This window comes from Rhipicephalus sanguineus, chromosome 7 (genome assembly GCF_013339695.2).
Source record: "Rhipicephalus sanguineus isolate Rsan-2018 chromosome 7, BIME_Rsan_1.4, whole genome shotgun sequence".
Taxonomy (NCBI): Eukaryota; Metazoa; Arthropoda; class Arachnida; order Ixodida; family Ixodidae; genus Rhipicephalus; species Rhipicephalus sanguineus.
This window is the reverse complement of record NC_051182.1, coordinates 160,830,963-160,850,214: the sequence shown is the minus strand read 5'-3', so window position 1 is coordinate 160,850,214 and position 19,252 is coordinate 160,830,963. Positions and strand designations below refer to the sequence as shown.

The following is a 19,252-nucleotide window of genomic DNA, read 5'->3' as shown; positions in this document are numbered from 1 at the left end:
CATGCGCAGGTGCTCATCGCGGCGTTGCGCAGGAGACAATTTCGGCATGTCTAGCCCGCGTTTCAGAGGAAGTGTGGAAAGGGGGAGGGGAGAAGGGAAGTGGAGAAGGGTATAGGAGAGAGGAGAGGGCGAGTGGAGAGGGAGGAGAGGGGTAAAGGGGAGAGGAGGAATGGTGAAGAGGAGTGGAGAGGAGGTGCGTGGAGAGGGTATGCGCATGCGCAGTAGGGGTGGTCACGCCGCACACCACCACCACCACCACCGGATTGAACTCCGCCATAAGATACTTCGCATCTAAAATGCCCGTTTTGCGATGCCTCAGCTCCTTTGATGACGTGCTCGCCAAAAAGGTCATTCCTCCAGTCTGCACTCATGGGGTTCATCGTCGTTAGAAAGTTGCAATGGCGGCAGTGTTTCAACGTTTCGCTCGTATGCGCGAATGCGTACTAACGCGTGTACACATATATCCGCCGTTAAAAATGACGTGTTCGAGCGCCGTTCTGCAGTTTTATGAAGCGTGCATATGTATACATGCGCTAAGAAGCTTAGCCACTTTCACGTGTTCGGTAGTCCAGCCCACTGCACGCTATTAGTGATGCAGTGCCTGCGTGTGTCTGTGTTGTGTGTATGTACGAAGACTCAGGTTTAGCTGCATCTCTTTCTTCGGTGGTAACGGGAAGCCCGTTTACGGCCACTCTCAAGTCGGCATTCCTTCTAGCGAAGTTTATTTTTCTCCTTCTCAAATGTCGGCTGAGACTTTCCGCTCCTTGCTTCCCGACGTTATTATTGCCTTTCTTTTTTCTAGGAGATTTTACTTACTCGAAATTCCGGTTCCCCTATCTCCTTTAATACTTCTCTCTCCAGTCTACCTTTTGTCAGTTATAGCGGGACCCCAGCGCGTCTTGACCACTACTGCCGCGTCTGGTCTCTCACTGCAAACACGCACACACACTAAAGAAAAAAAAGAAAAAAAAAAGGTCGTATGGTCTATCTGCGCAAACACACTCTAAGGCAAAAAAAGGGTCGTAAATGCGCTTTCCCGGAGCACGGGCTTTGATGATGGGGCGTCGCGTAAGCAAGAACCACGCCGCCGTGGCCCGCGTTCCGTCTTCGAATGGCCTCTCACGGTTTTGAAAAGTGATTTCGCGCTCTTGCTTTGAAGGACCCCGTCTTTTATTACATGCCGGTCGGCGGGGGCAGACTCTCTTAAAGAAAGTAAAGCTTTCGGAGGTTTCGAAACGGGAGATAAAACAAACAAACAAACGAAACAAGCGCCGAATCGGAACAGCCTGCAGCGTTATCTGAGATTTCCTGGGGCGCGAAGGAACCGGGTTAATCCTCAGCACGCAAGGCACGCCTTTTATCTGGGATCGTTACTTTTAGTGAGGTCTCCGTATGCCGGATGTTTTGAGTCCCGTCTGAGGTGGGTCGTGTCGCGTGAAGGAGCGAACCTATGCAGGATCGTGAGGTCTATGTGAGAGGGTCAAATGATATGAGGACGGCGTCTATAATCATCATCCTTAACATGGAATTACGCTAGGGTGGATAAGCAGAATTCAAATTGCATGTAATGTAGCGAATTCTTATAACAAAGAACTATCTACGTTAAAAGTACAGCGCGCATTATAGGGCGACTGAGATTCAACAAGTAACCCTTTGTCCAAGAAGGCAATACTTTATAATAAAAAAGATCATTGCGTTAAGAGAAATGATTTTTTTTTAAAGATATTCTTAAGCGAATGTAAACCGCCGTCGTGGTGTACTTGTACCATCACTGTTATTCCAGGCAGCGCGCTCTTCCATTTTCGAATCCCCGAAGTGATCCTTCTTCGCGTGCTTCGTTGTTTTTTTTTTTATTTCTTTCTTGCGCCTTCTTCAAAAGTGACTACTTTTTTTAATTTTCGCCGCGTACACACAAACACGCTTTGCCCCGTCTGTTTCAAAGTATCGCTCGCGCAGCGGCCGCGCGGCTCGTTGTCACGCCACAGCGCCGGAATTAGACGCACCAATTTCCCGGCATGCCTCCTTGCTCACCCTTTGAGAAGCTCCCAATGCCTCGCCCAGTCCTTTCTTTCTACGGATTTGCTCCCGAAAACATTCACCCCCTTTACCGAATTCGTTTCTTCCCTATTTTATTAACTGCCCCACCGCCATCCCCAATTTCCCAGTTCTTTCCCATTCAGAGATGTCAACAGTCTCTACCCTTCAGCGGTTCTTTCCCCCGATTTCACTGCGAAGATCTAGCTGCCATCTTTTTACTTTCTATGAGCGCTTTCCTTTTTCAATCCTCCCGATTGTACTGTTTTCCTTTTTGCTTCCGTATTTGCTCGGATTATTTGTGATTACGGCGATGTCCTTTTCTATACTGTCTTTACGATTTATTTGGGTTTCAGTCGTTATTTCACATAATGCAATTACCTGGTAAGCACTTTTCCCTCTTTACTGCCATTGTACAACGAGTCAACCCAACTTAACTGTTCTGATTGCCGATAACCTTTCTGTATTTAGCTGTATGGGCAATCGAAATCATGTTTGTACCACCCTCCATTATGCCTTTCGCCCGGAAGGTACTACTAACAAAGTAAAATTTGCATTCACTTTATTTGCATCATTTTTTTTTTGTACATTGGGTTCCTTTCCAGCACAGAGACCTCGACATAGTGAAAATTTGACGACTGCGTGTTTATTTAAAATAAATATCTGGATGAACAGTGTTGTTCTTTTGGAACAGGATGTTCGCGACGCGCTCTCAAATCCGCTTCGAAGCCTTCCCTAAATCCCCAGCCTCCGTGCCTTTTCCCGGCGCTTCCATAGCCAGCGCTGTCCGTGTGTGTACACGCTTATATCCTCGTGTACTGAAAACACGCGCCCGACAAACGAGGGAAACAAGCTCTCGCTTGTTTGCACTGGCCCACTTTTTCCCGCACGACGCACGTTTTCCCCATATCCCGAAAAAGCATGGCCGCAACTGCCGCCGCCATTTGCCTTCTGACTTCGCATCCAAGATGCGCCCCCCTCGCCCTCTTCCCTCTCTCCTTCCCGAATGAACGCTCGTCTCTTGTTTGCCGTTCACGTGACGCCAGCTACAAGCATAAGTGCAATATACTAGTGCGTGTGTTGCTGTGTATACGTACGCGGGGCCTTCTTCCTTCCGGACGCCGTGTTTACACAGATGCGCTCCTCGCGAAGGCGCCTGATGTTGCGTTATATAGGATGGGGAGAGTGGAGGGAACGGAGCTCGGGGGGCTGCCGCCTTCGGGAAGCTTGGAAGTGCGCCACTATCTATCTATCTATCTATCTATCTATCTATGTGTGTGTGTGTGTGTGTGTGTGTGTGTGTGTGTGTGTGTGTGTGTGTGTGTGTGTGTGTAGAAATCCATGGTTGTTTGTTCAGAAGCTATTGTTTACTGAAGGTGTTTCTAACATCAGAAAGGAAGCTTTCCAGTTGTGCGGCTGCGTTTTTGAGGTGCGTGCTTCAAACATTGCGTTTGTTGGACACAATATTAATGAGAACTAACAGACAATAATGCCAAGGAAAGTGTAAGAGATGTTATTAGTAATAATTGGAATATAAATGTGAAGAAAGTAAAGTGGACGAAAAGATGACTTGCCGCGGGCGGGGACCGAACCTGCGACCTTCGAATAACGCGTCCGATGCTCTACCACTGAGCTACGGCGGCGGTCATCCCCCCGTCCACTTTATGTGGTATATATGTGCATTTAAACCTAGGAGTGTTAGTCAGCGCCGATCGCAGCCATGGCGGCGTGTGTGGGACACAAAAGCCATCTTCTGTCCTTCAAACATTGCGTTTGGTGACGTTAGATTAAGCGATATTAAGCACAGGGTTTTTACAGCGAAAGCTGTTATGAGATCATTTCACCGGCCGTTTTTGGCACCGCAGTTGTCCGCCGCCGCCGGTGTCCGTAACCAGTATCGCTCGAAATAAGAAAAGAAAAACGAAATAAGAAAAAATTCCAGGATGGAACGAGGTTCGAACCTGGGCCATCTGCGTGGGAGCCCAGTATTCAACCTCTGAGCCATGCCGGTGCTTGAAACCATGCTTCAAACTGCTTTGCAAAAAGGTGCTATACAGGCTTCATGTCGGGAAGGAACCACATTAGCATATGCAATATAGCGTGGTAGAAGAGTAAAATAAGCACCAAGCGTCGCACAACACGAATTCTGTAAACCGGCGTCACACAATGCGAATTGCGCAACGAGTAGGTTGTTGAATGCTTCCAATCCATTACAAAGGGATCTGCCATAATTCTTCGTCGTCATCAGGCACAGCATCAACAAAGTGCGCATAATGCCTCACATGCGTTTAGCAGGTACCACGGCTCTCCGTAGAATGACGAAAAATGGCGCAGTGCCTGCTGCCCTACTTCTCAAAAATTACAATGATTTATAGCGTAGTGGGTTCCTCGCAAGTGCACTTGTATTGGTTGCCAAGGAAGCACATAAGCGCATGATCCATTTCCTCGAGGTCTCAGTAAAGTTCTCAGGTCTCAATAAAGCGCAGGCCTGGCGTTTTTTATGGGTAGCGATTCATGCTGCGGCGGATGTCGTATCGCAAGACAAAACTGAAATGAAGCTCGTGCAAGCGCGGAGACGTTTCGAGGTAGCGTATGCGTGCATTGCTTCTACATGTTAAAGTGGACCAGTGGCGAGTAGTGGTGTTTGCCCGGTTTGTGTGGCACGTATCGGTTCCTGACGATAATAGTATCTACGCATTCACAGTCCGCTACATTTTCCCACCTCCCTATACATAAACACCTTGCTAGACGTAGACAGTTTGTCTATCTTTCAGACTATTCGCCCGCAGGCACTCCGTCCTTCGAACGCTGTGTTGAGCCTCGTGCTTTGCTCACAGAGGGCGCCTCTGCTGAAGCATCAGCGCTTCAGACTTCACCTTCTCACTACGCGTGTAGGCGATGGCGAAACCGCGAATTCCCCTTCCTTTTTTCTTTCCGTCGCTTCTTTCTGGCGCGTTTAAAGAGGCGGTTTCTGGTGTTTCATGAATAATTGGGGAGGCTGGCGTCCCCGGGCTCGATTTTCCGCGGTGGCTGTTGAGCCCGTAACTGAAGCCGCCCGGGCGATGCTTCTCCGGCAGTGCGCGACCTTTTTCCTCTCTCTCGACGCTGCAGACTTTCCTTCCCGCGACCGACGTCCTCCGCAGTGCCCCTTATGGTGTAGGCTTCAAAAGCGTAGTGCTGCAACACTGCAGCGCGCGCCCACCTTGTCTTCGCACTGGCGTGGCGGACATTACGCAAGCTGACAACAGCACATCGAAGGACCCAGGATATCAGTGATCTTCGCTGGCAGGTGTAGACTCCTTTCTCCTTTGCCGTCGCTTGGATGACATATGCATGCTAAGCACTGTGTTACGTGCTGCTAGCATGTTCGTTGCTCATTATATATATATATATATATATATATATATATATATATATATATATGAGAGAGAGAGAGGAAGCTGTGGCGCAGGGATTACGCTGGCCCTAGTATGAGGGAAAAAAAAAACAGCACGACGTAAGTTGGTTTTGCACAGTATACTTGTTAACGTTTCGGCTAGCCGACCAGCCTTTGTCGAAATGTGTTATACACAGACGCGCATACGCAGTATTACATCATACTTCAATAGCACTCGCCGTCATGGGTGTCCGGAGTGGGGTGCGGCTGCACCCCCCCCCCCTGGAATTTCGGATATTTTTCTATGCTGTAGGAGTACACAGCTTGATTAGCACACTCAGGTCCCGCATATCCAGGTTAAATGGCCTTCAGGATTGACAGACAAATTTGCACACGTTCTACGGCCATGTCACGTAAAGGCTACCTGTGCTAATAGCGCCCCCTCCCCCCTTGGAGAAAAATCTGCGGACGCCCTTACCTGCCGTGATAGCCTAAGGTGTCGCGCTACTTCGCTCGTGGGTACGGTTTGGATGCGATACCCGGCCTCGGTGGCCGCAGTTCAGTCGAGGCGTCACGCAGAGAAGACCCGTGTGCTTATAGATTTAGGCTCACATTAAAGTACCCCAAGTGGTCGAAATTAATCTGGAGTCCCCTAAAACTATATACGCCGTGCCTCACAGTAAAATCGTGGTTTTGGCACATAAAACAGCTCGTTCCTGTGTTGTCAAATAGCATCATCGTTCCTGGATGTAATTATATGATGTTCGGCACGTTACACTGCGCCGAAGTTTGTCAGGGCGAAGAATTAACGAGCACAGCTACAGCGCGCACGTTGTAATTCCTATATACCGTGCGAGCCTCGCAATCCCGCATGAATAATAACGAGCCGCGAAACTCGCGGTGCGGATTTTTCGCTGTCTGTGTACAGTTATTCTGGCAAGGCCGACAGAGCCAATTAACGCGGAGAAAATAAATCGTTCGCAGTTACGCTGTAGTGCGTGTCTGAACTGCGGAGCGCGCGCCTCGAGCCGAATTTTCGAGTCACGTTATAAGTGTTCGTTTCTCCAGACTCGGGAGTACCGTTATACCAGCGACTGCAACCTTCCTATACATACTCTACTTGGTGTGTGTGTGTGTGTGTGTGTGTGTGTGTGTGTGTGTGTGTGTGTGTGTGTGTGTGTGTGTGTGTGTGTGTGTGTGTGTGTGTGTGTGTGTGTGTGCGCGCGTGTGTGTACTGAACTTTTCCTGCAGGGGAATCTTTTCCGAGGGGTTCGGTTTATGTTAGACACATCCATAACCACATGAATCGAACTGACAGTTAGGCCAAGTAAAGCATTGAGGGCGTTAATTGTTTTATTTAAACTGATTGAAATTAATGGAAGTACGAAAAACTCACCCTTTCCGTCGCCGGTGCGATCTGAACCCCGCAACCTTCGAATTACGCGTCCTATGGTATGTCGCTTCCGCAGCAACGGCCATATGTTATCGCCTCATTGCTGACAGCGCGGGAAGTCGTGAATTTAAAGAAGTTTTCAAGCGAAGCTTGTCATAACTCGCACATTTCGGTGGTGGCTTCGTACGCGGATAGCCGGACGCCGACGAGGGGGTACTGAAATATGCGCGGCCCTCGAAGGTGCGCAGCCGGTCGCTTGCGTATTTCTATGCGCCATTTTCCAATAATTGATGCTCTCTCGATCGTAGTCTTGTCGGCGACGAGCCGTTTCTGATATGCAAATCTGATCTTTTCTCTAGGTCACGTGTCAGTTCACGTTGCTGCATGACAGTGTTGTCTCGATATATGAACTCATGACCGTCGTTGTTGCCTGTAGCAACTGCAGTGTTGCGCTGCACGTGGATGAAATACACGGGGATATACACGTGGATGAAAGTCCAATGATCGGCATGGATGGAAGAAACAGTTAGGAGTGTGCAGTGTGATAGAAAGAAAGAAAGAAAGAAAGAAAGAAAGAAAGAAAAGAAAAGAAAAGCAGTTAGTCATGCACGCACACGCCATGCTTCGCTTGTCCCCCTTGTTCTGTATAAGGCAAGGACGCCTGAATTTTTTGTTAAAAGAAGTTTTCTGCACAAGTAGTCAGAGCTGGACTCAAACGAGCCCGAACTTGCACATTACTGCATGACTGCACGTTCTCTAGCTCGTTGGCTAGGTATGTGCAAACTATGTGGTGATACGATTTTTTCGTAGTAATTTTCGAGAAAGCTTTCTCCTCACACGTCCTTACTGGAAAAGAGATAAGGTGCAGTTCCTTTTCATCTTTTCAAAACGCACGCTCTCTACTAGAACTTCTTTGAAAAGTGTCTCGCAGCTCATTATTATTTCATGGTCCGTTCGGGGGTTCTATTGTTTCACGGGGTGTCGTCGACCTATACGAGCAGTCGAGCCCAGCCAAGACGTCTCGACAGCGGCTCTGTCGAGTTGACTTCTTTGCCTGGAAGGAAGTGACGCAGTCGCGAGGTGCTACGCGCCGTCTTCAACCCCATTTGTCCTCCGTGACGGGGCTATACACAAGAGTCTACTTTCGAGTTCGGTGCAGTTCGGTTGGGATAAAATTTTACCCGTAAAGGAACGTCGCTCGATCGGCTTATTGAATTAAATAAGTCCTATTCGTCCGTTGATTCAGCCACTATCTGTCACTCGATCCGTCGGCTTGGGTTTATCGCGCGATATTTAATTTGCAGCGAGCGTTGCCCCGTGCGCTTTCACAAACTTCTTTTTGTTTTGTTTTCCACTATCTGGCCGTGCTCCTCTTTTAAGTGCGCGGAGGAGGCTTTTCGGCGGCACAGAATTTAACAGTTGACCTGAGGTCAGGAAAGTCACTCTGTGCGTTCTTCGTGGCGTCACCCACTCTATTGCGTCCCGTGGTTGGAACACCGTGAAACGGAGAGGCGCCTACATATGATTTATATCAGTGGCTTTTGTGAGCATTCTGTCACTTTTGTGAAACGTCGTAGTAGTATCAGAAATATGGTATTATAACGAGATTCCGAAGCGCCGAATGTGCTCGTGCGACTCCTTTCGATGCTTGCGAATAAGTGTGTGTATGCGCATAATCTAGTCGACTTGTTCTGATAGGTTTCTCATGTAATAGGCCTGTTTTTGAATGGGCATGGCAGTGGTGAAGTTATTGCGCAAGCACAACGCAGTGCGGACTGTTTGCTGCGTCACAGCAAGGAATTACAGTCGTTTGTCCATTGTGTGAATTATCGGGGAGTACGCGACGCAAGAAAATGCAATATTTCGACACCTCCGCCTCGAAATTCATGCCCCTGTGAGTGAGTGAGTGAGTGAGTGAGTGAGTGAGTGAGTGAGTGAGTGAGTGAGTGAGTGAGTGAGTGAGTGAGTGAGTGACTGAGTGAGTGAGTGAGTGAGTGAGTGAAAGTTGGCGTGAGTAAATGAGTTAGTATGAGTTATGAGGAGTTCTGCGCAGATGTTTCTCCGAAAGGAACGCGAAAACTGAGGTGAAGATTAATACAGACAGACAGACAGACAGACAGACAGATAGACAGATAGATAGATAGATAGATAGATAGATAGATAGATAGATAGATAGATAGATAGATAGATAGATAGATAGATAGATAGATAGATAGATAGATAGATAGATAGATAGATAGATAGATAGATAGATGAAAACAAACTTTAGGAAGTTAAATAAACCACTTTGTAATTGCGCCGTAATAATTGCATTCTGGTACCCACTCCTCAGTACGGTGCACATAACGGTTCGTTTGTGAAAGTATCTCCTCTATTACGTTGCTTGGAAGTGTACTTCACTGGTTGGAGCCTTCGGCGCCCGTGTGCATACTGCACTCAATTGCAATCCCGTACATTTCAGCGTGCCATTCTTTAACTCGCGTCGTTTGTTTCAGCGGCTACGCGAAGCGCGGTGCATCTCCCTAAAGCTCAAGTCTTCTTCGCCGGTCGGCTTCTTCTTCGGCGTCGCGCGGCGGCGGAAGGCGCTTGTGCCTAACTGCGGCTGGCTGTACATCGCTTCTCCCGACGACGGGCGAGCATAAATATCAATAAGGACTCGCTCGCAGTGACTTGCGCGAAGCGATTTTCGCGGTGAAACAAACACGCTCGGTTGCGGAACGACGACGATGGACGTTATGCTTCCTTCCATGCTTGGTTCTCTCGGCACGTATTTTTCCCAGACGTGCTGTATGGGAAAGCCGTGCGATATAAATGTATGGCGTAGTGTGTAGATACACTTGCTCGTGGTACAACATGGCGACGATGCAGAGCGAACGTCGTAACGCGGAGCGCTCGTGTTAAGGCACTCTCGGTGGTGGTGTGTACGCAGCGTCGCGCGATCGCCCTACGGAGAGTTGCCGCCCGTTTGCCGGTGGTCAGCTTGCAGAGTGCATGGCGTTATGCCGTCGGCAGTGGCGTGCTTTGCCGTCTTGTGTAGTGAGAGTTTATGTAGTACGGAACTTCACTGAAAGGGCCAGTAGTGCAATATCCAGCTAGTTTTGAAGCTACTGTGCCGCCAGCAGGATCTATTACAGAAACTAGTTAATAGTCTAACAGCTAGCTTTGGAATTATTGTGCCACCAACAGGAACTATTAACAGCTAGCCAGCTTCGTTACTATTTTGTGTCAGAAACGGAAACTGTTGCAGAAACTAGCCAGTAGTCCAACAGCTAGCCAGCTTTGTAGCTGTTGTGCCACCAACGAATGTCGTGTTCGGAATGAAGATAAGCGGAATAAAGTTGCGTTTTGCCCATCATGGTCACCGATTCGATCCCCGGGCCGCGGCGGCAGCATTAAGATGGATTTGGATTTGTGATCCAAAAGCGCCCTTGTTACGGGCTTTCATATGGTCCGGCTTAATCAATAGTCCTTTATCTAACACTGATTGTTTTATAGTCCCTGCGTCGAAGTATAGCCAGTGCGGTTCTTTAGGAAGTCTGTAAATAACTTAGTCAATCATGAGGTGATGATGTCACGTAATGGTAGCGCTCCATTAGTTCGCTTTTACACGCATCGTACGGTCCTATTGCCGTCTTCATCTTCTCTTATTGGTAGTGGGTCAGCTGTAAGGCCTGTACAAAGGAGACGTCGAAAATTATTCTTTTATTAGAAGGCGTGATATTTCGCTGCTCGTCTTCAGTTTAGTAAATTAAAGCCACCCAGTCCTACAGGGTGAATTGCAACGCATAGTACGGGTCTTTCTTAAAATATTGTTTCCCGCGGACGAGAGGAAATTCGCAGCGATCACTTTCGCGTTGCCAGGTCTTTCGCCACGATAAGCTTGTTTCGCTGAAACGAACCTGCAAGCACAGGTCGCACGTACGGCGTATCTCTTTGTGTTGGTATTTTTCTTGGGACCGTGCTTCGTATACGCTTAATATTTCAAACCATGAAAGAAGCCTACGTTTTTCATCGCCACTCCAGACCCAACCGGCGCAATATGTCCCGAAAGGCACACTTCATCAGCCGCATCTGTCTTCCAAACAAATGCAGTGCAGGCGAAAAACCCATTATCGCGATGGAACTCCATCCCTAGCGGTCAGTCACTTCACGTACTTCTTACGTGACGTCACCTGCGGGCCAACCTTAACGCGTACCGCCGCTCCGTGGCGTAGCTATCCCGTTGGCGCGCGTCCCGGGAACACCTGGCGAACACGTAGTATTGCTTCTTTTTTCTCCCCGCCTTCTTTTCTTCCCCAAGGGGTTTTGCCGGAAAGCCGGCACAGACAAGGGGAGGGGGGGTCGAAAAGTGCTCGAACACGATTGGGAGAGCACGGCGTGGCTCCCGACGTGGTGGTTGTAGCGAGCAAGCCGCCGGAGAGGCACTCGAAGCGACGTGCTCTGGCAGCCAGAATCCCTCCCTTTTTTTTATCCCCAAAGCTGCGCCGCCGCCGCCTTGATGGGGAAAGCGAAGGAGGCAGTTCCTTTCACCTACCCGCGTCTTTTCCTTGCTGGCCCTGTTCTCTCGTTTCTACTGCCGGGTCATTCGACGCGTTAGCTTTTCTTCGCGCTTTGTGCAGTGTACATCGAAAGAGGGCGCAACCACTCCTCGCCTTTTTCTCGGCGGATCCTTCGTGGGTAAATCGAAATTGTTTCTTGCTGCTGGAAGGCAGGGGCGTGTACTTAAGCGTTTGCGCGGTTGTGTACAGCTGCGTTTCTTCCCCGTTTTGTTTTCCTCGGTCCCCATTTCATTCCCCTATCTTAATCCTGCTACTCTTTCTTTGTGTTCGATGGCGGGACGCTTCATACTATCTTTCCCCGTTGCTTAACCCTACTGCCGTTTTTTCTGTTCCTTGGGTAACGGGACACTTTATACGCGCTCTCCTACTTGTTTACCGTAGCGACAAATAAAGTAGGGAATGAGGGAGAGTAGAGTGGTGCAGCTTTTCCCTTTTTCTTCCCTCTAGCGCGAGTGAAGGGACAGCCGGCACTGTAGACTCGCTTCTCTCCCCAATCATATATCGCCCCATTTCTTCGGCGGGAAAGAAGAGGGAAGGAGACACTGCTGGCTGCCGCTTTACTTTTCCCCTTCCTCCTCGAAAAGCGCCATGCTCTCGCGTTCGCCTTCGTGCACTCCCAAGCTGTGTGTGTGTGTGTCTTCCCGCGCGCCGCACCCTGTTTCGAAGCTTCGAGCTTCAGCCTCGCTACTGTCGCCGACCTCCTCCTTCTTCTTCCTCTATCCCTCTTTTATCCATTTTTTATTCATTTCTTTGTTTTCATTCGGTTGCTGTGTTTTCTTCCACTCCCTCTGGGTGGTACACTGCGCGTCGATGAGTCACGGCGCGGCGACGCGCGCTGCCGACTCCTCGGCGCCTTTTCTTTATACTGCCACGGAGCAAATATGTACGCGCACGCGTCTTCGGGGGATTTGCACGCACCCGCTTTTCTCGCAAGCAGCTCTGTGCTGTCCCTCCTTCCCCACTCCAATCCCCAAGCTTCCCTCTTTTACCATCCCCTTTCCCTTGAGGGTTTTCTCTGTGCCCTCCCGCGCGCTATTCCCGAATGTATCCTACAACAGTTACTCGTGCATGGATCCATCGAGGCGGCGCACCATATGCCCTATGCTAGACTTCCTTATGCACCTTTTAAACAAGGGCTCCCTGGGTGCAGCCATAATCCCTCTGGGCTGTTGTAAATATGCGTAAGTCCCCCCCCCCCCCCCAATGCTCTGCCGAAGCTGTGACGTCAGCCTTTGTACTCGCGTGCAATGGTCCAGAAAGGAGGTGCTCCCGGCCGCCTCACACGCGACTCCCCCGACGCCTTCCTTCTTTCCCCATATCCGATTCCCCACATCCCCTTTTCTTTCCGCCTCTGTACGACTGACTGCTCCCCACGCGCAGCTTCCGCTTCCCGAAATAGAAAGTTTTCGTCGTTTCGTTTGCGACCGAGAAGGCGGCGCGTGCGCACGTACCAATAAAACAGCCCCTCGGGGTTGGAATACGTGCCCGCGCCGAAGCGCGAACTGCGGGAGGAGACACACGATGCGCGCGAGAGATAACTGAATACGTGTCTCCTACGAAGGGGCCTCTTCAAAAACAGCGGCCGGAAGGCTTTTCAAGAAGAGTGCTAGCTGCGCCGTGGTGCGCGTGTTTGTTCTTACGCGAGGCGTTCGTAGCGCGTGTGTTGTTGGAATGCGATTGGCTAGCTCGATTTCTTATATTGCGCCTCCCCCTACGTCGGCTCGCGGGTTGAGGTATCACAGGTGCTCGTCGCTTTCCACTCGAAGTGACTCGTGCCCGCGGGCGCGCGAATATCGAGCGATTCGCGGCCGAGTTCATTGAGCGCGTATGCGGCTCAGGTGAGGCACTCTTCACCACAGTACATGCATTGATCCGCAATAAATTTTGAGATCAAGAGTAACAGGAATTATTTTTTGGGGGGGAAGGGGGTAGGGGGTTCAACTGCCCTTTATGCGTGTTAGTGCATGCGTTTGTATGTGACACATTAAGGTTCTGTTGCGTACTTAGGAGTAAGAAGCTGTGGCGTGCGACACGACTTCATGCAGCCCAAATGTCAAGTCCTTGATTTGTCAACTTTTTCGAGAACGCTTGATGTTGTGGCTTGCAGTTTTCGTGACTTAAATTAATACGGCAAATAGCACTGCCAAAGTGATGGGCTGATAGTATAAGTTAGTATTAGCTAGTTAGTCCACAGTATATATCGACTAGTGCTATCTCACAAAAATAACCAAAATGTGAAAATACCTCATGGTTGTGTATATAGTCTGCTATTGATTTTCAACCATGATTTTAATCTTCGATGCTGTTGGTTTGTTGATGGTTAGTGCATTGCAAGTGACACTTGTGCTAGTGACACATGCCACAGTGTGTGGTGGGAAGTGCTAACAGTAGACTGCAGAGTTCCTTACCTCTGCCGGGAGTGCTTTTGCAGCAGTACTCTCATAAACTCTAATAGCCTTGCCCTCCCGTAAAAGTCATTTGGCTACTGGGAATACTGTGACACGTGTTTCCATACTGCAGTATTCTAAGGCTTAGTTTTTGCCTCTTGCAGGACACTGAGGTGCTCACGACATGGCTGAAGAACCTTCACTTTGAAGAGTACACACACCTGTTCCTGCAGGCGGGCTATGACATGCCTACCATATCACGAATGACCCCAGAGGTATGCACCCAACTCCCAGCTTATTGGTCGGCTGTCATTTTGTGGTATGCATTGCCTTTTACAGTGAAGCTGTCTCAGCCTAGGCCTGTGCCATTGGAGTAGTAGTAGTAGTAGTAGTAGTAGTAGTAGTAGTAGTAGGCATGTCGCCTGACCAGAGGGGCGAGTGGATAAAGATATAAATAAAACGAAAGTATGCTTATGATCATAGGCGTGCGCACAGGGGGGGGGGGGGGGGGCATCCGCTATTCACCCAAGAGGGGGGTTGCAAGGTCAGCTCCACGCATTGACATAATAGGGAGGGGGGAGGGGGGTGCAATGTAAGCGCCACACATTGACATAATTGGGAGGGAGGGTGCTGCGACGAACCTTCGCCCCCCCCCCCCCCTCCCGAAGGGGAATCCTGCGCACGCCTATGCTTATGATGCTCGAAATCATGATTGAGTACTAACAGACAATCAAGCCAAGGATAGTATGGGGGATATTGTTTGTAGTAATTATTATATAAATGTGAAGAAATTAAAAAAAGTGGACGAAAAGACAACTTGCTGCCGGCAGGTACCGAACCTGCAACCTTTGAATAACGCGTCCAATGTTTTACCAACATGATGTTCCACCAACGCGATGCTGTACCGATGGTAGAGCTTCAGATGCGTTATTAGAAGGTCGCAGGTTCGGTCCCTGCCGGTGGCAAGTTGTCTTTTCGTGCACTTTTTTCATGTCTTCATTTATATCATAATTACTAGGCGTGTGCGAATATTCGAAATTTCTAATAGTTTTCGAATAGGGTTTGCTATTCGATTCGATTCGCACTGGAATTTTGCTATTCGAACTTCCCAAAAACGAATACAGTGAACGCCCGATTGAAAGTGACCCCTTCAGATTTTTAAGATGCTTCACCTCATTACACTGTCGTATTGCGGCAAAGCTGCCTTTCAAGCTCCGTTACTGTCGAACTTTGCCAATACACGGTCAACGTCCAGTTGGAAGTGGTCCCTAGATTTTTGATATGCTTCACCTCATCAATTTATTCAATTTATTCAGTTTCTTTACAATGTAACATAATTAGTGATATGTCTTACATTCGGAGGTCCCATAGTTCTGGTATTGCGGCAAAGCTGCCTTTCAAGCTCCGTTACGGTCGAACTTTGCCACTACACAGTCAACATCAGATTGGAAGTGGTCTTAGATTTTCAATCTGCTTCACCTCATCACACCCTGGCATTGCGGCAAGGCTGCCTTTCAAGCTCTGCTACGGTCGCAAATGTATTATTAACTCAAGAAAATGCTGGTTCCAACATTGGAGATGAAAGATGTGGCAGAGGTGGGGGCTCAATTAATGCTGTTTTCGACCTGAAACTTGGGCAGGAAGTCCGAAAAATCGGAAGCCGGAGCTTTTTAGCATCCAAAATTTCAGATCTTATATATCGACGTCTACGAGGCAGATTTGGAACTCCGGACTTGAAGGGAGCACACCCTTGTACACTACATCAGTTGGGCTTCTACAGAAGTTGAAAGAAGAGGAGAGGCTGAGGAAATGGCATCTTTGCCTATCATTTGTAAAGTGTTGTCGGCAACACCTTGGTTGCACCAAATCGTGTACATAAATACAGTTCGGCCTCTACATTGCCTCATTCTTGATAAGACAACTACGAAACACCACCTTCCAGTGCTTCATCAACCTAACAAAAAGAAACACTTTCATGTTGCTATCTCATAAGAATATGCTTAGGAATCTTCTCTAACTTTTTTTTTCTGCAATTTTGCTTCGAAGTATCCGAAAAGTATTCAAGAAATATTCGAAAAATATTCGATTTGATTCGCACTCACACTTCAGTTCACTTCGCACCCAAAATTTTGCTATTCGCACAGCTCTAATAATTACTACAAATAACATCCCCTATACTTCTCTTGGCTTGATTGTCTGTCTCATTAACGGTGTGTCTAACAAAGAAAAACAAGCCCGTAGAATTCGCCTTTCGTTCAAAATGATGATGATGATTTCCTTTAAATAAATAAAACGGAATAGTGATGACAGAGACAACTGGCCGAACTTTTTTTCACGCTCACGACACTGCCGTGTAATGCAGGACCTGACAGCCATCGGCATCACAAAGCCAGCGCATCGGAGGAAGCTCAAGTCAGAGATCAGCAACCTGAACATTTCAGATGGGATTCCAGACTACAAACCGGTACGTGCATTTCATCTTTTTCACAATCACATTTTATCCTTAAGTTTGGAGGGAACTCAAGATATTTTTTGCATAATTCTGTTTACTAGCTCCCTACAAACGTTACTGTACTGTTGTTTTTCTTTTTTCCAATGCCATTTTGTAATGAATGTAAATTGCGGTGCCAGAGGCATAGTCACGTGACCCTTAACGTCGCCTTTCGTCTCCTGCATCACAACAGCCATGTCTTTTCAATGACATAAATAATTAAATAAATAAGTAAATGAGTCAGTAGCTTGACTGGGTCTGACATGAAAGGAGGGTAATAATAAAAAATACATAATGGCAAAATGAATTGTGCTGACAAGTGGAAACATAACATATTACATTGTATTAATGTGGACATTAGTGCGTCTATACTTCATACAGTGATTGTGTCACAGTGCTCTTGAAAGGTGACGTATCTGTCCTGTGCATTTCTTAAAATGATTTTCTCACATTCTCCACTGTGAATTGTAATCGTGCGCAGGACAATCTTCTCACGTGGCTGAAACTCCTGAGGCTTGAGCAGTACTACGGTTCGCTGTGTCAGCAGGGCTATGCCACCGTCGACAGGGTGGCTGATCTCACCTGGGAAGACCTCGAAGACATAGGCATTCAAAAGCTAGGTGTGTATCAGGAGATGTACAAGTCCTCGTAAAAGCTTGTGTGCAGAGTTGCAAGGCTTTTATTTTGAGTTGTTGTAGCCAGTCATGCCGTAGTTCCTTGTGTAAAATGCTTACAAAAGATACAGAAAGTAGGGAGCTGAAGTTTGGATGCAGGTCATTTGCAAAAATTAGTGTGCAAGGTAGCTTCATGAAGATTGCTCATGCCTGTTTCAGTGCATGATCTACCTCGATCTACCGTTGATTGGTTCCCCCCCCCCCTCAATGTGTAGGTCACCAGAAGAAGTTGATGCTGGCCATCAAGAAGGTGCGCGACCTCAACAGCGGTTCGCGGCAGGCGATGCACTACGGGGACGCACGGCACTCGAGCGTCGACATGGGCCAGCTGCTGGCAGCCAGGCCCGGCTCACACGGTCAGTTTTTCAGTTCCCTTCTCCGCAAGCACACCTGAACATCATTTGGTTCAACACTAATCTAAATCGGTGTGTATTATGTGCAAATATGTATGGATCCAGAAGGGATGCTTGAATGGAGGAGTTCGATTGCTGTCACAGGTCACAACTGGCAAAGACAAATCACTTTCACTAAAAAAATGGGAGGACACTTGAGCAATTCTGATGTTGCCTTTCAATCTGTGATCATGGCACGTGAAGGGGCTATGTAAGCACATGTAGACGCTTTGCGAGTGTAGTAATTTTTAATGACCCCCTGAATACATACATGCACAGAATGCCCTTAGATATTTATTAGAGGTGCGAGTTGGGCTAGTTGGTGCGAATGGACTTCAGACATAACTAATCAAAGCAAGAAGGACACAGGGCTAGGTGAAGTGCCATGTCCTGTCTGTTTTCTTCACCTAGTCCTTTGTCCTTTTTGCGCTAATAAGTCAAGTCTTGAAGCCCTTAGCTAATAAAGTGCATTCATTATTTCTTCCAATGTACAAGCAGTTTTTGCCTTCAGCAAAGTAGCAAGCAGCCAAACATTCTTCCCTAACTCGTCACCTCCGTTGCGCTTGCACAGTTCCGGTACCGATGGGCCACCCGTACCAGGCCGTGCCAAGCGTGAACCAGCCGCCGTGCGAGATTGCGCCCCCGCACGCCAACGCGGTGCCGCCGTTGCGGTCGGACACGGACCCGAGCACTCCTCAGTTGAGGACGTTCAGGCAGCAGTCTCCTCCGCGGATGGGCGGCAACTTCTACCGCGCGGGCAGCGGGGACAGCCTCATTCTGCAGCAGCAGCACTTCAGCGGGCCCGCCTTCCACCAGCCGCCCATGCAGGGATCTGACCTGTACCAGCACGACTTCGTGTCGATGCAGGTGAGGCTGCTCCATTTGTGTGCACAGGTTATAAATATAAACTCCTTGCAACACGGCGTCCTCGTTCGGAGGTGCGACTTGAATTTGCCATTTCTGTGCACTATTGGCAAGGAAGAGACTGCAAACACTGAGCTAATCATAAATTAAGCATTCTTGTTGCCTATTTAAGAATATATTTGAGTCTCGAAGTAAAAAACACACGCAAAAAGGGGGAGGAACACGACGACAGGACAAGCGGCACTTCCAACTGGATTGGTCTGGGTGCTAACCCAGAAATAGACAACATATCATGCGCAGCCTCATTGCAACCTTGGACTATCCAGCAATCAAACAATCTCTTTTCCGATACGTAGAATGTAACAGACGTATTGCTGATACACCCTGCTTGTTCCTTTTTTATGTAATATGGTTCCATGAACTCACACAGTCTGATGCTTGCTTCCAGAGTTGAGGGAAGCGTATTCAGTTGTGGGTCGCTGAATTATGAGAGCGTTATTGCTTTGGGAACAGAGCTGGAGACAATGTGCTTCACACTGCACGCAGGTTCGTTCACCCAACCGGGGCCGCTCCCTCGAAAGTTTGGAGGATGGTGGCCCCGCGTACCAGAGCCACTCGTCGGCACCATATCAACCTCAGTACCAGGGGTACCACCACAACCCGCCGCCTTACCATGCACCCCAGTCAGACTGGTACCACATGGTCAGCAGTTGGCGGCAGCACGGCTACGACACCGACTCCGAAGTGGTCCGACAGGTGTCTCACGGCTACGACTACGGCTATGAACCGGACGGAACGGCCACCCTGCACCGGCCACGAGGACTTGTGAAACCCCGGCCGGTGGCCAAGGTCAGTTATATGACTGCCCACTGAGACAAGGATAGTGCCATATGCCTAATCAATACTCGGAGCAATAACATCAAATACCAACCGGCACCTGCATCAGTGTTATGGTGATTAGAGGACACTTAACGTGTAAATATTCTATCAATCTGAGGTCAGGATCCCTTTCTATCAGTGCTGTATGTCTTGTTATTTTTCAGTGCCCACTGTTCTAGGCAGGATTCTAGGCTTGTGCGAAT

General features: G+C 48.6%; 1 protein-coding gene across 1 annotated transcript in view; it reads left to right on the top strand.

Annotated features, from left to right (window-relative positions):
• Positions 1–19,252, top strand: part of LOC119399222 (caskin-1) — a 512,467-nt gene that overhangs the window by 287,665 nt on the left and 205,550 nt on the right. The window contains exons 14-18 of the mRNA XM_049417581.1: positions 13,914–14,024; positions 16,112–16,213; positions 16,722–16,860; positions 17,130–17,270; positions 17,878–18,173. Coding sequence (XP_049273538.1) covers positions 13,914–14,024; positions 16,112–16,213; positions 16,722–16,860; positions 17,130–17,270; positions 17,878–18,173 — 789 coding nt within the window. The remainder of the gene's footprint in view (positions 1–13,913; positions 14,025–16,111; positions 16,214–16,721; positions 16,861–17,129; positions 17,271–17,877; positions 18,174–19,252) is intronic.